Source organism: Oppia nitens, unplaced genomic scaffold, assembly GCF_028296485.1.
Source record: "Oppia nitens isolate AA-2021 unplaced genomic scaffold, nextdenovo-longstitch-racon4-pilon3 scaffold34_pilon_pilon_pilon, whole genome shotgun sequence".
NCBI classification, from domain to species: Eukaryota; Metazoa; Arthropoda; class Arachnida; order Sarcoptiformes; family Oppiidae; genus Oppia; species Oppia nitens.
Window position 1 is genome coordinate 250001 of NW_026533215.1, and position 21638 is coordinate 271638.

The 21638-nt window shown below is 19.7% G+C and overlaps 1 protein-coding gene across 1 annotated transcript in view; it reads left to right on the plus strand.

Annotated features, from left to right (window-relative positions):
* Positions 1–21638, plus strand: part of LOC128956952 (uncharacterized) — a 101677-nt gene that overhangs the window by 12043 nt on the left and 67996 nt on the right. The window contains exon 5 of the mRNA XM_054302666.1: positions 13471–13833. Within this exon, the coding sequence (XP_054158641.1) occupies positions 13471–13833 (363 nt within the window). The remainder of the gene's footprint in view (positions 1–13470; positions 13834–21638) is intronic.

Genomic DNA, 21638 nt, shown 5'->3' on the forward strand with positions numbered 1-21638 from the left:
TTGTTATTAAGTAAGTGAATAGTTATTGGAGAGAATCGGTATTTTAAAAAAAAAAACTACCAGTTCTGGCTAAAGTCATTGATTATATTTTTTTCATATATTTAAAACCAAACATTCAATGAGAGAGAGAGAGAGAGAGAGAGATTGAAACAAAACTGTTTTGTATATAATTCATACACAAATAGTGTACAGTACTCTACTATATTTATATACAATGTATATATAAAATATATATATATATATTATTTAAGAGCGAAATGTAAAGTTATATACAGTACAGTATATATATATATATATATATATATATATATATAAGCACAGGGATGTTTTCAGGGCACCGGGAGATTGCATTAGTTAGACAACACTATGTGTTTGCACAGAATCGCGGCACACATTAAGAGTACGAGTGAGTGAGTGAGTGAGTGAGTGAGTGAGTGAGTGAGGACTTAAGCTTAGAGAGGGAGAGAGAGAGAGAGACTGATAGTTAGGGTTTGTTTGCCAGTAGTTGTTGTTTGACTACCAGTGCTCTCCGATCGTATCGTTTCAGTTCAGTTTAGTCAGTCTGTGGACACACACACACACACATACAGTGTACGGACGGATCAGTTGTGTGTCGATACTGTGTGCTTCTCTATGTTTGTGTGTGTATATTAAGAGCACAGGGATTGTCGTCAATGTGTGTGTGAGTGAGTGAGTGAGAAATACGACATCACTTTCGCTTAAACTAATCATTCATTCAGAGATATTGAAAGTAAGAGAGAGTTAGTCACGGATTTCTCCTATTTTTCTCCCCGTTTTTTTTAGAGGAACTGTAGATTTCTAGTTACAGACCAACTGTGCTCTCTCTATATATGTATGTCAAACACCGGGGGAGAGAACCGCTGATAATAATAATAATAATAAAGGTTTTTCTCTCTCAGATTTATTTTTGATCTCCAAATAATATATATAATATATATAATAAAATCAAAAAATTTATTAATACAACTATTAAACAGTGTGTTTGTGTGCCCCACGAAAAAAATAGCAGTGTATATGTGTGACTAAATAATTGTATAAAAGTTTTTTTTTTTTAAATATAAAATAAATTTATTAATCTTTGTTGTAGTATTATATTGTGTGTGTAAATCTTTCATTGAATTACTGTTTTATTTTTATAAATACATTATTGTTATATAAAATACAATATATAAAAAAATACAGTCGAAAAAAAATTTCTCTCTTTTTATAAATGTTTTAGTAATAATATCCGACTTTATATATATATATAATATATTATATAACTCGTGTTATATAAGTGCTGTTAAGTCCCCAAACGTATTAACACAATAATAATAATAATAATCAAGTAATCAGAGATTTTTATTTAGTATTTATTAATTATTTATTTAATTTATAGATATAAATGAATTGAATGTTTTCTAAATGATTTATAAGTGATTTTCATTATTACTATTATTATTATTATTAGTGTTTTTCAATTGTCATCATTTTTTTGTACAATTTATTTGTTAGGATTATATGTTTAAATGATTGTTTTTGTGTGCATTTTAATAATATTAAATTATATTAAATAAATAAATTATATAAAACATTTTTTTGTGAATTATAATAAATATAATATTAATAATAAAGATAACAAATTTGCATAACAACTAAATTATAAAAAAAGTGTAATTGTTTTTAATATGTGCCATACATTATGTTATATATTATATAAATTGTATGTAATAATGATAATTATATAAAAATAATAATAATTATAATAACATTTTACAAATTTATTATTTACTTTTATAGTTAATTATAATAAAATTAACAAAAAAATATTACTATTACAAGATTTTATTATTATTATTATATAAATTATTATTATTATTACAGCATTTATAATGTGTAACAAAATAAAAATTGAATTCATATGACATATAAAAAAGTGTTATTTTTTAAAAATTGTTATTTATATTAATAATTTTTATTGAATATAATAAAATACATGTTAATAATATTAATATAACATACAATAATAATAATAATAATAATATGTTACATATTATTGAGAATATATACTGTATATATAGTATATACTGTATAAAAAGCAAACTTATTTACATCAACAACAAAAAAATAACTGATTAATATAAATGTAATATATATGTATATATATTATATATATAAAGTGCCACAATTTAATAATAATAATAATATTAATATTGTTATTATTAATATTATAATATCTCAATAATACTAATATATATATAACAATATCAAACAATAATAATAATAATGGATATATACTGGAAATACACGATTTTCATATTATTATTGTATATATTATTGCTAGTATTTAATAGTAAATTATCTACTGTTTACACAATGGACATCAAACTAAATAATAATAATAATAATAATGGTAACATTAATATAAATAATAATAATAATCTTAATCAGCATAATAGCAAAAATACTATTAATAGTAATAATAATAATAACAATAATAATAATAAGCAATCATATGGTAAGTTATTTTTTGATGCAAAAATAAATGTTTTATAATTGTATTTTAATAATATTTTGATAATATTTATTTTACTTATAATGTTTAAAAATAAAAAATATTTTATATATATATACATATTTTAAAACTAAATGCTATTAATAAAATATGCTTTAATTTATCATAAAAGTTATATTTATAATATTATATCTAATATATATATTTATATATATTAAATTCAATTAGTTTTTTTTATATTTTTTTATTTCTGTGTATTGAGTGAAGTATAGCAAAAAAATTAATTGAAAAAAACACAAACAAACAAAAATCAATGAAATTCTATACATAATTGCTTTTACTGTATTTTTATTATGTATAGTATGTATATACACTGTAATAAATAATTGTTTTCAATATTATTATTATTATATATTATATGGATATAGTAGTCAACAACACAAATAAAATATTTATATAATATATTGTATAAATATCATATATACCCAAAAAATTAATTAATTAAATTTTTTTTCAGTATTATTATTTTGTTTGTTTGTTTGCTTGTATACATAAATAATTATTTAACCACTTTATCTGTAGTATTAGAAAATTAAAAATAAAATGTTATGTAAATGTTATCAAATGCTAAACTATCAAATTTTTATTAATTAATTATATCTAACGAGTATTAAATTTGATATTGTATTATTTAATTGATTTTGCATATAATTTTTTTGATATATTTTAATAGGAATCAGTAGTTATATAATATACCAATTTATATAAGATATCAATTATTTATATATCATATATATATTTATATACTTTATAGTTGTTAGACTATTATTGTTAGGCATAATATAACATATACAGTACATACACACATACATACACACACATAAATACACACACATACATATATACACATACATACACACATACATACACACATACATACACACATACATACACACATACATACACACATACATACACACATACATACACACAACACACACATAAAAATTTAATATAAATAATATAAAAGCTTAAACATTGGGTCAAATGAGTAAAATGCACTTTAATATAAATTTATAGACAATACTATACTACTACTAAAACTACTATTACTTCTACTAAACAAAATAAAAAAAAAGTTATATATAAATATATAAAAATACTAGACAAAAGCACCGTTAGGTTATGGACTTATGTGACCTATCGTTTATATATATATATATATACAGTATATATATTGTGTTTTGTTTTGTTGGTCAAATCTATTATTTTATTATTATTATTATTATATACATGGACATATACATGTACTAGTAGTATATGTACAGTACTTTATATATAAGTTATATAACATAAAATAAAATACAACACAAAAAAATATTTGTAGTGTTTTTATAGTGCATTGCAAACCACAGTGGAGTCTAACTTATATATATGTGTTGTGTATGTGTTTTATGTCGTGTTTTTCGGTGTTATTGTTGTTGTTGTTGTTGTAATGTTATGTCTATTTTAATATTACTATATATATTGTTAGTGTATTTCAATGGTTATGGTATGTCTCTTATAGTTATATTTATATTTATATATTATTTTTTTGGTATGTTAACTAAAATGTACTTTATTTTACTATTTTATTAATATTATTTTTATGTATTTATTTATTTATATAAATAAATCATTATTTATTCTCAATAGTTTTTTATTTGAAAAAAAAAATTATATTTATATTTTTATATTTATTATTTAAACTAATTTATGATATTTTTTTGATATTCAAAAATAAACTAAAATTAAAGTAAAATTAAATTTATTATTTTTAATAATCATATATATATATATATACTAAATATATATTTAATTATACATGTAATGATTCAATAATTTTTATGTTACTAAATTAAACTAAATGTTTTATTTCAATATATTTCAATAAATTATTTTACAATTTTAATAAAAAATAAAATAAAATTAGTTTACATTGCAATTGTGTTGGATTAGATTTTCAACAACAACAACAACAAAAAATAGATAAATAGATATCACTGAAAAAATTTAAGTGAAATTCATACCAAAAAAAAAATATATTTTATTGTATTATATTTATTTATTTATTTTCTCAATAGCATCTAGTTACAATTTGTATGTTTCATCAAATAAATTGTGCTGATAAAGCAAATGGGATAATAATATATATATCTATATATTTTTATATTTGAAACAAATTTTGTTAGCTATATATATATATATATATATATATATATAGTTATTGTAAAGTAAAATCAATTCAATTGTATTACTTGTTTATCATTTATATTGTCTATTCACTTATATATCTATATATATAATCTATATTTGAAAAGTCAATGATTAGGCAAAAACTTAGTGAGTGACTGAAAAAAATGTTTGGATATGTGTTTACTTAAATATATAATGAATCAGCACTGGTATGTGTGTGTGACTAACTGACTGTCCTCTTAATATAACACTCCTCCTCAATAGAGTCTATATATGCAAAATATACAAATATACTGTATGTATATTTCATATGTAAATATCTCTATAAAGATATTATATAAACTATATATATATTTATACAAAAATGTTTGTCAGATACAATTGAAAATTTTTAAATAAATTATTTTCAATTAATTGTTTTGTTTTTTTAATTTTATTATTAACATGAATATTGTATTTTATATTATTATATATTAGATATAAAATAAATATATTTTTTAAAGTGCTTATAATTTATAATGTTATAATTTTTTATTTTCCACTTAAATTAACAATTTATTTATATATTAATAAGCTTTTAACTTAATTTTTTATATAGATTTTTTTGGTTATATTATGCATGTCTTATAAATGTCTAATATTTTATTTATAGATTTTTGTTTTTGTTGTTATTTTGAATATAAATAATGAATATAATAAACATATATTTAATTTTGTTTTTCTATGGGTTTGAAGTCTGAATTAAAAACAATAAAATAATTTTCAATCAAAATAAAAATTTATATTATATTTCTATATTATGAGACATAAACATTAACAACAACAAAAATAATAAGAAAATAATTTTTTTTATATATTTTTAATAATAATAATTATGAATAACAATAAAATATTTATAGCATTATTATAGTGTGAAAATTGTTACAAACATTTAATATAATATATATATATTGAAATTGTATATCATTTATAAATTTCTATACTTGTTTTATCTTATATTTTTATATATATATACAAATAGATTTTCATTTTATATATATATATATATATATATGATATAAAAACATTATCGTCTACTAGCAGACACATTGTACACAATATATATATATTGATGTCAATGAATATACGGAGTTTCAAACAAATATAATATAAAAACTACTTTTATTTTTTTATATTACACATTCACTATATATATAGTTAATATTATATACTTTTATTATTTTTTTTTGGTGTGCAGTTATAATAATAATAATAATATGTATTATTTAATACCATATTGTATACTCTATTGTATTTAATATTATATAATGTAGTCTATAATCAGCCAATCATTTTTTTGTGAATCGTTTATCATATATTTTATTCATAAAAATATATATATATATATATATATGTATATATTGTACAATAGATTTAATGTATATTATAATATTATAGTATAATATGATGCATTTTTACTTATATATATATATATATATATATATATATAGACAACAATATAAAATAATAGTAATATTAATAATAATAATAATAAGAAAAATTTTATACAGCATTTTATTTACAACATATACTGTATATATATACAGTATTATAATTTAACAAATAAGATAAACTCATAATAATAATAATGTTTTTATTTTATATACTTTTTAAAAAAAATAAATAAAAATCGATATCTTCGAGATAATATTTTTAAATATATTTCATTTTATTAATATATATATAATAAAAAAATTAGATTAAGACCCCATTAAAATTTATTAGTAAAAACAAAATTAACAATTTAAATTTCTAACATTAGTTTTTTTTATGAAAATTTAAACTTTTTAAGTTTATTTATTTACTAAATTAATTATTTATTGTTTTTTAATAAATTTGATTTTACAGTATATTATTTAAATTATGTATAAAACTTTATTTTTAACACAAATTTAATATACAATTGGGAATAGAAAAAAAACTCTAAAAATAAATATACAGTTATTTTAAAGTTAATTTTTTTTATTAATTTTTGTATTAAAATAAAAATAAATACCTTGACAACTATATTCTAGACTATTTAATGCAATTTTATGACTTTATGAAAAACAATATATTACTAGAAAATTAAATTACAAAAATAATAATAATAATAATAAAAATAAAATTTCGTGTTTAATAGATAAATAAAAAAAACTATGTCATAAATATTTTAGTTTTCAATTCAATTTATTTGTCAAATAAAATAAATTATTTATTGTTTATAAAATAAACACTAAAAGTAAAGTAAAAATAAAAATGTATATAAAAAAATATATAGTAAACAATAGTCAATAAATATAATACAGTATAAAATGAATATTAAGTTAAATATATTATAATTATTTTGTTTTATTATATAATATTATAATTATAAATACTAATTAATTAATATTTTTAAATACTATATATTTATATAATTTAAACTATAAATTAATATGAAAATAACTAAAATTATTTTGTAATACTATTAAAATATTTTTGTTTTGACTTAATAAACAGCAATTATATGCTAAATATTTGAATTTTACAAAATAAAATATTACCTCAAATACTAAATAGCATACAATAAATATATATATAGTATTTTTCAATTGTTTATTTCAATTATAAGCTAATAGTATAATACAAACTTTACCACTCCCTCCCCTCTCCCAAAAAATAACTAAATGATTAAGTTTAATTAATATTTTGTTTTTATTTTATTATTATTATATTTAAATATATATTAACTAATAGGAAACACATTGACAGGAAAACATATACCGAAACAAAAAAAAATTATTATTAAGTAATAGATTAGAAATACAATCATTAAAAAAACAGAAAAAACATCGACAACGAGGAGTCGTTTAGATAACTGAAAAAAAATTATATATTTTTTTTGTTAAGTTTTATACATCGTTTACTATATATATATATATAAGTTATTGCACCCAAAAAAATATATATAACATTAATACACTGTACACAGTATTGTACACTACTATTATTATTATTATTTTATATACGCTTAAACAATGGTAATGGCAAAAACAGCACCGGTATATATATAAATGTGATCAATCACTTTATCATCATTGATATAAAAAACATTTAGCAGTTAACATACACACACACATACATATAGCACACATACATACAGCACACACACACACACACACATTTTATAATAATACATACTGTACTCTACAACAAAAATTATATACCTATATCTAAACAGCTATTATTTTGTTATTGCAAAATAATCAGTGCAAAAAAATTACATTATATTTAGATACTTGTGTGTGTGTGTTTGTGTGTATGTGTTGTATAATTATCATCTAGCTAAATTTTGTTTTGTTTTTTGTAGTTAAGTATTGGTTTTTTTTGTTAAGATAAATTATTTTCTAAAAAAAACAAAAACATATGTTGTTTCTATATTATATAATTATATTTTTTATATATTCAAAAGTTTTATTATCGATATTTTTGTAGTTATATTTTTCTTTGTATATCAGTATTATTGGATGATATTGTTTTGTCTGAACTTTTTTTAAAAAAAATAAAAGTTTATTTGATATCAATTTTTATATCATTATTTCAAACTTTTATAATAATGATATGTTTGATATATATATATAAAATAAACTAAAATATATAATATATATATATGTTGTAGACATATTAAATTGATTTTATATTTTATTTATTAATATTCTGTATATATATATATATTATTTATTATATTAAATATTTTATGATAAATTTGATTTTATGATATTTTATTTTACATGATATTATTATTCTAAACTTGTAAACTAAATTTTATTGTAAAATGTATTTTCATCAATACATTAATATTATATACAAATTATATTTTTCATAATTTTTATTTATAACTTATTTTACTAAATGATATTCAAAAAAATATATTTATTTGACAATTAAATAATTCTTAAATTTATATAATTTATAATAAATAAATTAACCATTTATACAAATATTTATTTTATTTTAATTGATTCTAGCAAATTTAGCAAGTATATTTTGATATTTACGATTTATTTTTTTCTGTTAATAATACTAAACTTGACTTTTATTATATATATATAAAATATAGTATACATAAAAATATTTTTTTTAAAAAAATGTATAGAAATTTTTCAAAATAAAAAATATAATATTGATTTCTATTGAAATAATATTTTATACAATATTAAGACAAAATTGTTGATTATATTGGTTTGAAATAAAAAACATATAAAAACTGTATATTCAATCAATTGAATGAAAATCTATATATATATATATATATATATATAAAATATATATAATATTTGTTTTGTACAAAATAAACTAAAAATTTTTAAGCTATATATATATTCAATATACTGTATATATATACACAATATATATAATATATAATAAAATTTTATTGAATTGTATATTTATATTTTAAAATCAATTTTATTATTTTTCCAATTTATTCTATTTTATTATATATACAGTATATATATATATATATATAGTATATACTGTTTATAAATAAATTGTTGAAAATTTTGACAAAATATATATATACAATAAATATATACGGAGAATATTTTTAAAATTTTTTATTTTATTTGTTTAACTTTAACTCAATATAATATAATCTATTGGCAAAAAATAACAGATATTGTTTAGAATCGTATAAAATATAAACTAAAATAAAATCATTTTTTTAGAACAAAAATATTATTATTATTATATTATTTCAAATATGTTTACAAAAAAAATTTTAATTAAAAATTAAATGCTAATAGAAATCAACTAATTTTGTATATAATTAGTAAACAATTAAACAATTTTTCAAAAAAAATAATAATATTAAATCATACCCTCTATGTATGTGTGTATGTATGCGCTATCATAGACAATGTTTGTATATATTTTTGAATTATATTATTATATTATTTTTTGTTATAATATATTCATATTTTTCCAAAAAATTATTTAGACTCACGTAATATTCATATTAAGTATTATACAAAAAATACAGACATAACACACACACATAACATACATACACACACTTACATACATTACACACAAAATAAAGAGATTATATAACACTAAATGAAATTTTTTATTTTAATAATTTATAAGATAGTGTATACAAAATTATATTTATCTCTCTCTCTCTCTCTCTCTCTCTCTCTCTCTCTCTCTCTCTCTCWCTCTCTCTCTCTCTTGCTTTGCAAATATAAAAATGTATTTAATATTTAACACCATTTACTCATTTAATATTTAAAAACATGGTTTTTATTTATTACATTTTGAGTGAAAAAAACATATTACAGTATAATTGATTTTTTATATGTATATATACAGTAGATATATATATAAAATATAAACAGTATTATTATGTACTGTAATATAAAACATGTATTTAAATCTCTCTCTCTCTCTCTCTCTCTCTCTCTCTCTCTCTCTCTCTCTCTCTTTCATATGATGTAAACTGTCAGACAATTATTATTTTAAAACAAAATTTTTAATATATTGAAAAACAAAATAATTTTATTATCATTTTATGTACTATTAATAAAATTAAATAAAAATCTCATTATTTTGTTGTAAAAAATTAGATTTTCTATTATTATTATTATTATTTTATTTTTATGTGTATATTACATGTCACTCAATATGCATATATATTTTTTTCAATAGACTACATATAAACTTTATATAAAATATATATTTTTATGCATTATTATTACTATCATTATAACTATACAAACTAATACAATGTATTTATTCCCACTATATTTTTTTACCTACTAATAATATGTCAATATCTTACACATAACATAACTTTACCGTAGTTTTTACAAAAAATAAAATAAATTTTATCGCAATTTTAGGTTTTAAACACGTTTTGTCAATTTTTCACAAGATTTTTCTTATGGTTAGAGAGAGAGAGAGAGAGAGAGAGAGAGAGAGAGAGTTTTATATTATCAATATTAGAGTACATTTTATAGTACATTGTACTGAATATATGCTACTCTCTCTCTCTCTCTCTCTCTCTCTCTCTCTCTCTCTCTCTCTCTCTCTCTCTCTCTCTCTCTCGACATACACACATACATACATACACACAAATAGTGATTAATATATATAGGAAATACACATTTGCTATCATTTTTAGATAAATCATAGACTGACTAAAAAATATATATTCATATATTTTTGTAAAAATATTTGTAGAAACACTTATATATACAGTACTAACTAAATAACAAAAAAAAATTTGGTTATGTTTGCAAAAATAGCTCGAAAATAAAAATTATTAAAAAAAAATATAATTATAATATTTTCTAATAAATTTTGCCAAATATTTTTTCGTTTTTTTTGTCTAAAATATTTATATATATATATTTTGATGAGTTTATATAAATTATTTTTTAGTGGGAATAATTAATTAGCAAATAAAAAAGCATATAAATTATTTGGTTAAATGTTTAAACAATTTATTAGTGGACCAAACATTTTTATTATTTTTTATTTTATTAGATATTATTGAGTTGACACTGAAATCATTAGTTTTATTATATATATATATAAATGATGAGTTGGTTATCCACCCCAAAAAATACATAAAAATTTATAATAATAAATATTTCTCATATACTTTATATAGTGTATAACTACACACACACACACACTCATACATAACATAAATGACTGTCCAATTTGTATACATAATGATTGCAAATTCATTGCCACTAAACTAATATTATAATCAATTGTATTGAATGAAARAGAGAGAGAGAGAGAGTGRGTGAGTGAGTGTTAGCTATGAGTGTTGCTAACCGTCCGACACTTGAGATGACAGTTCAAACTGGAGGAGCGCTAACTGTGTGTTCATTCATACAAATAATATATAATAATTTATATACCAATCAATAGGACTATAAGTTAGAGGAAAGAGAGAGAGAGAGAGAGAGAGAGAGAGAGAGAGAGAGAGACCGTCAACTATGTTGTTTTTCCCCAACAAATAATAATAATAATAATAATATATAATATATTATTATTATTATTATCAATATATTAATATATTTTCTATTAAGTCACACATCATATACAATATACATATATTTCTATGTATTGATTCCTATGTATTCTCCCATAAAAATATATTGCAATTTATTTTATTTTATTTTTTCATTTATTTATTATTTGTGATCACATTTGTGTAATGTGTGAATGAATTGCTGAATGATTGAACAGCAATATAAAAGTACAGAAATATATAATAATAATAATGATTTTTTTTCAATAAATTTTCAATAAATGTGTGATTTCTTTATTTGTATGGCTCTCTCTCTCTCTCTCTCTCTCTCTCTCTCTCTCTCTCTCTCTCTCTCTCTCTCTCTCTCTCTCTCCTATTACTTGTACTGTACTATAGTTTAGTATATATATAATATATTGTGATTATTGTAAGTGAGATATTAGATATTATATATTATTATTATATGATGTGTTCAATAGGGTTCTAACATTACTACGATTACTATAAAAAAAACGGAATATACAATATATATAGTAGTTTAGTATTATATTTATTGCATATATATATATATATATATATATATATATTGTATATCTATATATGAATAGGCTGTCTATACTTATTTTAGACATTCAGTCACTTACTCACTCACCCGCTCATCATTGATGAGATGAATGGGGAGATCAACACAAATGCTATACTAGTAGTCCTCAACACTGGTATTAGTTTAATATAATATAATATATCTCTCACTCACTCACTCACACTATGAGAGTGAGTATGTATTATAGAGTGAGTGTGTGTTTTGTATAGCATTTTAAGCCGATATCTATTCATAAAAAACTAATATATATATATATATATATATATATTGTATATCTTATATATACTTTATGTCTCCTTAAGCTTCAATAGTCATGTTATATACAGTTTCCTAACACTCCCGATGCTATACTGTAACACAACAACTAAAGTATTTTTATTTTATTTGTGAATAAAAATTAATAAATTTATTTTATAGTATTATATATTATATATATTATATAATATTAATACATATAAATAACTTAAATTTTAGTTTATTATAATGTTTTTAAATAATATAAATTGAATAGAATTATAATATAAATACTATCAATAAAACATACTAATATCTATTAATCTTAGATAAAATGTATAATTTATTTATATTTAATGTTTTAGATTATCAATAAAATTTATTTTTCAAATTAATATCACTCATATATAATATATAAAATACTTAATCATTTATAAACATTATAAATAATAATAGTTATTTATCATTGACATTGAAGTTTAAATAATTAAATTAATATCATATTGAAGATTTATTATATATATATATATTATTAGATATAAAAATTTCAAACAATTATTACAATAATTATTATTCAAAAAATAACTTAATTTATATATTGATATACTTATATAATATTAATTGTATTAAATTAAATATACATCTATATACTTATTATATACATGTTTATTAAAATATAAAACAAATAAAATAAAATATAATTATTATTATTATTTACAATAACAACAAAATTTTTGAACAAAAAAAAACATTTTTTTAACAATTATTATTAAAAATAATTTCATTAATAAATTTAATTTATTTAATTACTTTATTATTATTTTATATTATTAGAGGGTCGGGTGCATACAGTGGCCAACTTTATCGGCGGTCGGGCATCGATGCCGTGCGAGGTTGACCTGACCGGGTGCGGTAATATCTATTTTATTACGTGGACAAAAAACGTTACAAACGATTGGCAGCGCGTGTTTCTCTATAGTCAATCGTATGAGCGCGTGTTGGGTGACTTTGAAACCTATTCGGCCGATAGGGTCCGCTTCGATGGCCAATCAATCAATAGGACCGGTGCGGCCTATTTGACAATCACTCAGCTGGACATTGTCGATGAAGGTGTCTATAAGTGTGACGTAACCTATACCAGGCCTAACATCAATGGCAAGTGTCCATCACTGACGTACACCCGATTGCATACGTTAGGTAAGTGCCGGAAATGTTTTTATGTATTTAATAATTAAAATTAATTAATTAATTAAGTTTTTTTTATTATTATAAATATTTTTACATTTTTAAAAATTTTTTTTGTTAAGTTATTAATTAACTTAAAATTTAATAAATTAATATATTTTTTTGGTTGTTTAATACTAATAATACAAAAAGTTATATAATGTTTGTAATTATAAATTAAATAATTGATTTTTTTTTTTTATAAACAAATAAAACTCATTAGGTTTTTTTGTGTGCATACATACAGTAGACTAAAAATATTATATGATATACTGGTGAAAATATGTTTAATTTATTATTAAAATAAAATTTTTTTAAAAATTTTTAAAATATGATTTTCCACACATATAAATCTAATTATTAAAATTTATGAAAATACTATATGAAAATATAATAATAAATTAAAAAATTTGATGTGCAATGCACTAAAAATTATAATTAATTACTCACACTTTAATATTATATATATATAGTGATTATTATTATTATTATTTTTAGCATTTAGTTTAGACAGTGTATTAGAGGTTAGTATACATAACATAATATAAAATATAAAATATTTTTGAATACTAAAGTGAAAACTAATGTGTGGTCTCTGTCATACACCACACATACACACACACACACACACACACACACACACACACACACACACACACACACACACATACATACATACACACACACACACACACACACACACACACTTAAAATGCTTATTATTATTGAGTGACTGACACCACAAATGAAATTAATGAATATTTTTAAATATTTTAACTTAAAAAAAATGTTTTGAAATATATGTGTGATTTATGTTTGCTAAAAAAGATAATTTTTAATTTGTTTTTAAATAAATAAAATAAATAATTTTATTTATAACTTTTTTATAACATAAAATTAATTTTCTAAAAAACATTTATTTTAAAAGAATCAATTTAAATGCAAAATTTAAATTATATTATATATAAATTTTATTATTAGTATTAAGTATTTTAAGTTATATTATATAAAATCATTATTTTTATTTCATTGAAATCATTATATTTTATTCAAACAATTAAATTGTTGCCAACAAAAACACAGTGATAACTAAACAAAAACCAAATAAAAAAATTGTTTAATTAATTAAACTTAGCTTTAGTTTTGTTTTATAAAAAATGTGTTGAATAATTAAAGTAAAAAATGTTTTATATTGTGTTTAACATATATATATATATATATATATACTGTATATATATATATATATATATACATTGACACACACATTAAAATCGCATTAAACACACACAACAATAAAGTAGTTTTTGATTTTACAATAAATTTTTTTTGTTACTTTAAAAAGCACTAAAAACTACTGTACTGTATGTGTGTGTTTGGGTTGAAAACAATACGTGATTTTAATTGAATTTATAAAAAGATAACTGAAATTTTCAATACTAGCAAAATATATATATATATAAATTTTGGTAACATTTTGTGTGCCTTTAAAAAAAAAATTAATCTAAATTTAAGTGCATTTTTTATAACTTTTATCGGTTGTGAAAATCTATGATAATTGAATTGAATGAGAAAAAAAAATAAATTTATTTTTTTTATTCAAAAAATTTAAGCAAAGCTTTTAATTTTATCGTTCAATAGTTCACTCACTCACTAACTATCAGTGATTATATATTGTATGTATAAAAATACTGTACGACCAATGCTTAAGTAGTAGTTATGGATCACTAACTTTCCTCTCAAACATTTAACTAATACAACAACACTACTATTCATTTGGCAAACTCCAAGTGCTCTCTCTCTCTCTCTCTCTCTCTCTCTCTCTCTCTCTGACTGTCAGTAATAGGTGGGTATCAGTGCTGGCAATCAGTGATGACTAAAATACATTGGGGTCTCTCTCTCTCTCTCTCTCTCTTTCTTTCTCTCAATATTAACAAACAAACAAAAATCTATAGTCACTGAACACCCAAAGTAATAGACTATGAATGCATATATGTATGCGAGGAGAGAGAGAGAAAGAGAGAGAGAGAGAGAGAGAGAGAGAGAGAGACACTGTTTGACTGTTTCTTAATTAAAAGTGAAGATTGATTTTTTTGCGGGTGTTTTCAATAGTATTATCATATAGTTTATACATATTTATAGATACAGGTACAGTACATACTGTATATATATAGCATGTTCATAGCATGTTAGCCATATCTGTTCAATCAATCAGTACTTATACATCACTCAATGATGTGGTGGTGTTAGGTGTGACCACTGCTGCCGTCACCGCCGACGCCGCGCACACGTTGTTGTTGTCGACACTATTATTGCCTATCAATGTATGGTTTTAATAATAATAATAATAAATACAGTTTATGTGATTATCACTGCCGATCACGTCTATAGACAGTGTGTGTGTGTGGGCCCCGGTATTAATGAGTGGGGAGTTATGTTTGTTTGTTACCTAACTAAATAACTATCCTAACAATGTTTTCAATTTTAAAAAAAAGTTAAATACTTTATATACCCTACTATACCCTCCTACCGATTTCACCCATTTTGCTAAACAATAGATACAATTTGATTAATATTTTCCCTTAAAATTTGGTTATAAAAAAATTGTTGCTCAAAACAAATATTTCTAATTAATAAAAAAAATTACTCTAAAATTTTTATTTTCATTTACTGAATACTATATAATAGATAATATTTTTTTTAAAAACACTGAATTCAATGGACAGTTAGCTGTGTTGTTTGATTTGTATGTTTGCTTAACTAATAGTCACCCATTTGTATAGTGCCTTTCATTACTGGTATATAAATGCAAAACTATGAGATTATATATGATTTTAGGCGATGCTCTCATCTCTCTCTCTCTCTCTCTCTCTCTCTCTCTCTCTCTCTCTCTCTCTCTCTCTCTCTCTCTCTCTCTACTTTCCCTCTCATTCACTAACTAACTAACAATCCTTATATTTATAGCTACAATACAGTACAGTAAACTATTCCTATAGTGAAGTCATTCAAGTGTTACATAACGACCGCATATATAATAATATAAGTTATATAATAATAATAATAATATAATGATAACATAAATCATTGCCAAAGTTTAGTGTAAGAGAGAGAGAGAAAGAGAGAGAAAGAGAGAGAAAGAGAGAGAGAGACAGAGAGAGAGAGTTTTGCTCTAATTATCTGAATGAGCAAAGAGTATGTAATTATGAGAGAGACTGAGTGAGTGAGTGAGCAGAGAGAGAGAGAGAGAGAGAGAGAGAGAGAGAGAGAGAGAGAGAGTCATATAAATACATAAATCTTATATAACTATAGTAACAATAATTGCTATCTAAAACTCCAAGTATTTATTGTATATAATCTTATTATTATTCAAAATATAATTTATTTTATTAAATATAATTTGTATATATATTTTTACTGTACATATACTATGTGTATATATATTGTATAAAAGTTTGTCTTTAATTGTAACCGAAATAAAATAAAATAAAAATAAGATTTAAAAAGACTTTTGTTATAAATCTAAGATATTTTTATGCTTTTTTAAATATTATATTAATACAGTATATACTGTATATACTTATGATTAGATAAGTATTTATATGAAAAAATAGTATCCAATTATAAATAAATCATTAAAAATATTTTATAACAATAAATAAATTTAAAATCTTGTATTAATTTTATTTAATATAACTTTTATGGAAAAACGGTATTAAATTATTATTATTATTATTAATGTATATATTAGTTAAGTTATATAATATAGATATATATATTTGCATATTTTAATTAATTAATTAATTCATATTTTTTCGTTTTGTTTAATATTGAATATTATACTGTAGTTGAATGAGATTCATGAATAACATCTATAATATATATATATATATATATATAAATTCAAACATTTAAATAAAAATAATTAATAATCATATATTATATTAAATTAATTCATAATTATTTGGTTTTATTTTATGAATTAATTACATTTTTGATACTAATTCTATATTTATTAATAAAAATTCTAAAAAAATTTAAATATTATAATTAAAAATAATATGTAAAAACTAATATGTAAGTGATTTTTATGATAATCATTGTTTTTTTTAAAAATATTGTTAAATTTTTAAACATCAAAATCAACAACAACAAAATTTATTCAAACATTATTATTAATAAACTGCTAGATAATCACCCACACACTCACACATTTGTATAAAACATACATACATTCACTCACATTGTGTGCTGTCTAACCATCAAACAGAGATACCTGTCCCTTATCATATATCATTAATTTAAATGTAAGCTCATGTATGTGTGTATCTATAAATTATGGCCCAACACACACACATGTCTATTTATTGGGCAACAAAAAATATACACACATATCTATAAAAATCAAGTATAAACTAATATATATACAAATATTAAAAAATAAAATAAATTTATTTATAGATTTACAGTGAATTATTATTTTTTTTAGTTAATAAATAATTACATTTATCACATTTAACTTTCAGGGAAAACAACAAACTAGTAATAAAAAAAAATTAAAATTAGTAAATATATGCCCAAATAGTGATAAAGTGGTGGGCAGTTAGATATTAGAGGGCTGGTATGTTTTATGAAATAAGCATTATTATAATTATTATCACTATTGGCAGTATAGATATAATTTAAATTTAAATTTTTATTAAATAATTTATTTCTAAGTGTTTATAATTTGACATATTTGTAAAAAATAATACTAACAATAATAATTAAAATACTAATAATAAGTTAAATTTTTTTTAATTAATTACTATATATATAAAATTAATTATTATTTTTTACATTTTCATACTATAAAAATTAATTAATAGAAAAATTATACAGTAGTAACTAATTTATATATAGTGTATAAATATATATTTATAAAATAAAATATTAAATATAATACAGTATATAAATATATAATGACAATTTATAGCTACTGTTAAATTATATGTTTAATATTGTTGTTATTATTATTATTAAAAATGTATTGAAGTTTTTATTTTTTTATTTTTGTTGTATTTATTATTATTATTAGTTTTTTTTGTTTATGTATGTACTTTATATCTATTATACTATGGGTGCGGTTATAATAGGTAAATACCGGTGCTCTACCCATCAGTTATTTATTAAAACTATACACAACTATACAAATAACAAATAAATTGTATTTTATATTTTACGTAATTAAATGTTATATATATTTGTTGTTTTATATATAGTAATATATTTTTAATGATTTATGATTACTACTACTACTACCACTACTTTTATTAAAAATGTAAAAAATATAAATATTTTTTTTGTAAACAATTATTGGATATATAATTAATTAATCTATTGTTATTAAATGCAATTTTTATTGTTGTATTGTTTAGCAGTTAGATTTACAATTATTATTAATATTATTTTCTAATTATGTTAATTTAGTTTTGTAGCTATATTTTGTAGCAAACATTAAAAAATGTAATTTTCTATATATATATATATTGATTTTTATACAAATTTTTAAACACTTTATTATTATTATTATTAAATTTAATGAAACAACATTTTTTTATTGATTATTATTTTTTTGAAAAAACAAAATTCATGTAATAATGGGAGATTTAAACAAAAAAATTAAAAAAAATAACATCATAATTCAATATATTATATAAATATTATAATATTAAAAAAATAATAATAATAATTTTTCTAATACTTTACCACTATTTTTGTTTTTTTAAATAATAATTTTATCATAAAAAAAAATAAAAAATGTGATTTATTATTATTAAAAAAAAATTATGCAATCATACACTAGTAGTTAGTGTCAAACCATTAATAACATACATACACACATACATACATACATACATACACACAAACACACACACACATAAACACACACAAACACATACATACACACACACATACACACACACACACACACACATACATACATACATACATACATACATACATACATACATACATACATACATACATACATACATACATACATACATACATACATACATACATACATACATACATACATACATACATACATACATACATACATACATACATACATACATACATACATACATACATACATACATACATACATACATACATACATACATACATACATACATACATACATACATACATACATACATACATACATACATACATACATACATACATACATACATACATACATACATACATACATACATACATACATACATACATACATACATACATACATACATACATACATACATACATACATACATACATACATACATACATACATACATACATACATACATACATACATACATACATACATACATACATACATACATACATACATACATACATACATACATACATACATACATACATATTCAGTAGTCTATCATTTATTTTAACTATATATTTATATTTACTACTATTTATTATTATTATAGATTTTTGTTGGTTTAAATCAAATATACAGCTTTACTGTATATATATACTGAATTTATGGTATTTATTATTATTATTATTAAACTTATTAAAAATTAATATATTAGTAAAATTTTTAGTTTGACGATTATTTATGCAAATTTATTTAAAATATAAAATTATTTTTTAAGTTTTTTTTAAGTAAGTAAGTAAATAAATAAATAATTATTTTAAATATTTATATACAATTTATTTAGTTAGATACTTAAAAAAAGTAGCTTTTTATTTAAAATATTTAAATTTTAAATTAAATTGCTCATTAATATTACATAAATAGTAATTTATGTTTAAATTTATATATATATTAAATATAAGTAATATATTTGAAAATTAATTTAAAAATTAATATTTATATTAATACTTGTTATTAAACTATAGTAATCAAAATATTTAGTATAACTTATCTTTACTAATGTATACAAAATATATTATTAAATTTTTTTTTAATAATATTTATTACAGTGCGCTCAGGTATGTCAGATTAGATATTTTCTGTATATATATGATTGAGATAAACCAACCACTCCATGATATATATGTGTGTTGGTGATGGTTTAGTTGAGGCACACCTAAAATATATATATATATATATAACACATACCTGAGCTACTATACTATACTAACTATAGTATTAGTATATTATATAATATTTTATAGCATGTTTATTATAGGTGTAGTGGTAAATGTTTTATATATATATATATATATAGTTTTTTCCCAGTAATTTATGGCTCAATTAATTAAGTGTGAATAAAGTGGTCGTTTTTTTGTGTTGGTTTTAACTACATGTCCCCATAAATTGCAGTATAATATACTTACAGTACAGTATGTATGCATATCAAACATACACACACCTAATGGGGAGTAATATTAACAAAATATAAATGGTTTTGTACACACACTTAGGTCGGGGATTAATATTTATATATTAATATTATAAAACCCCCCATAATTAGCATATATTTTATGACATTAAATGTAAATAAAATATACTGTAATTTTTTTTTTATATTACTTATAGTATTATATAATACTAGTATATATATATACAGTATATTAAAGTTATGAAATATTAATAACATAATATTTGTTTTATTATTATTATAGAGATTTTATGGTTAATTTTTTTTGTATGTATTAATATTTACTTAATTGCAAAATTTATTTTCACTATTAAAAAAAATACGTTTTAGTGTTTTTTATATTTATTAGGCAATTAAAAATACATAAAAAATAGTTTAATT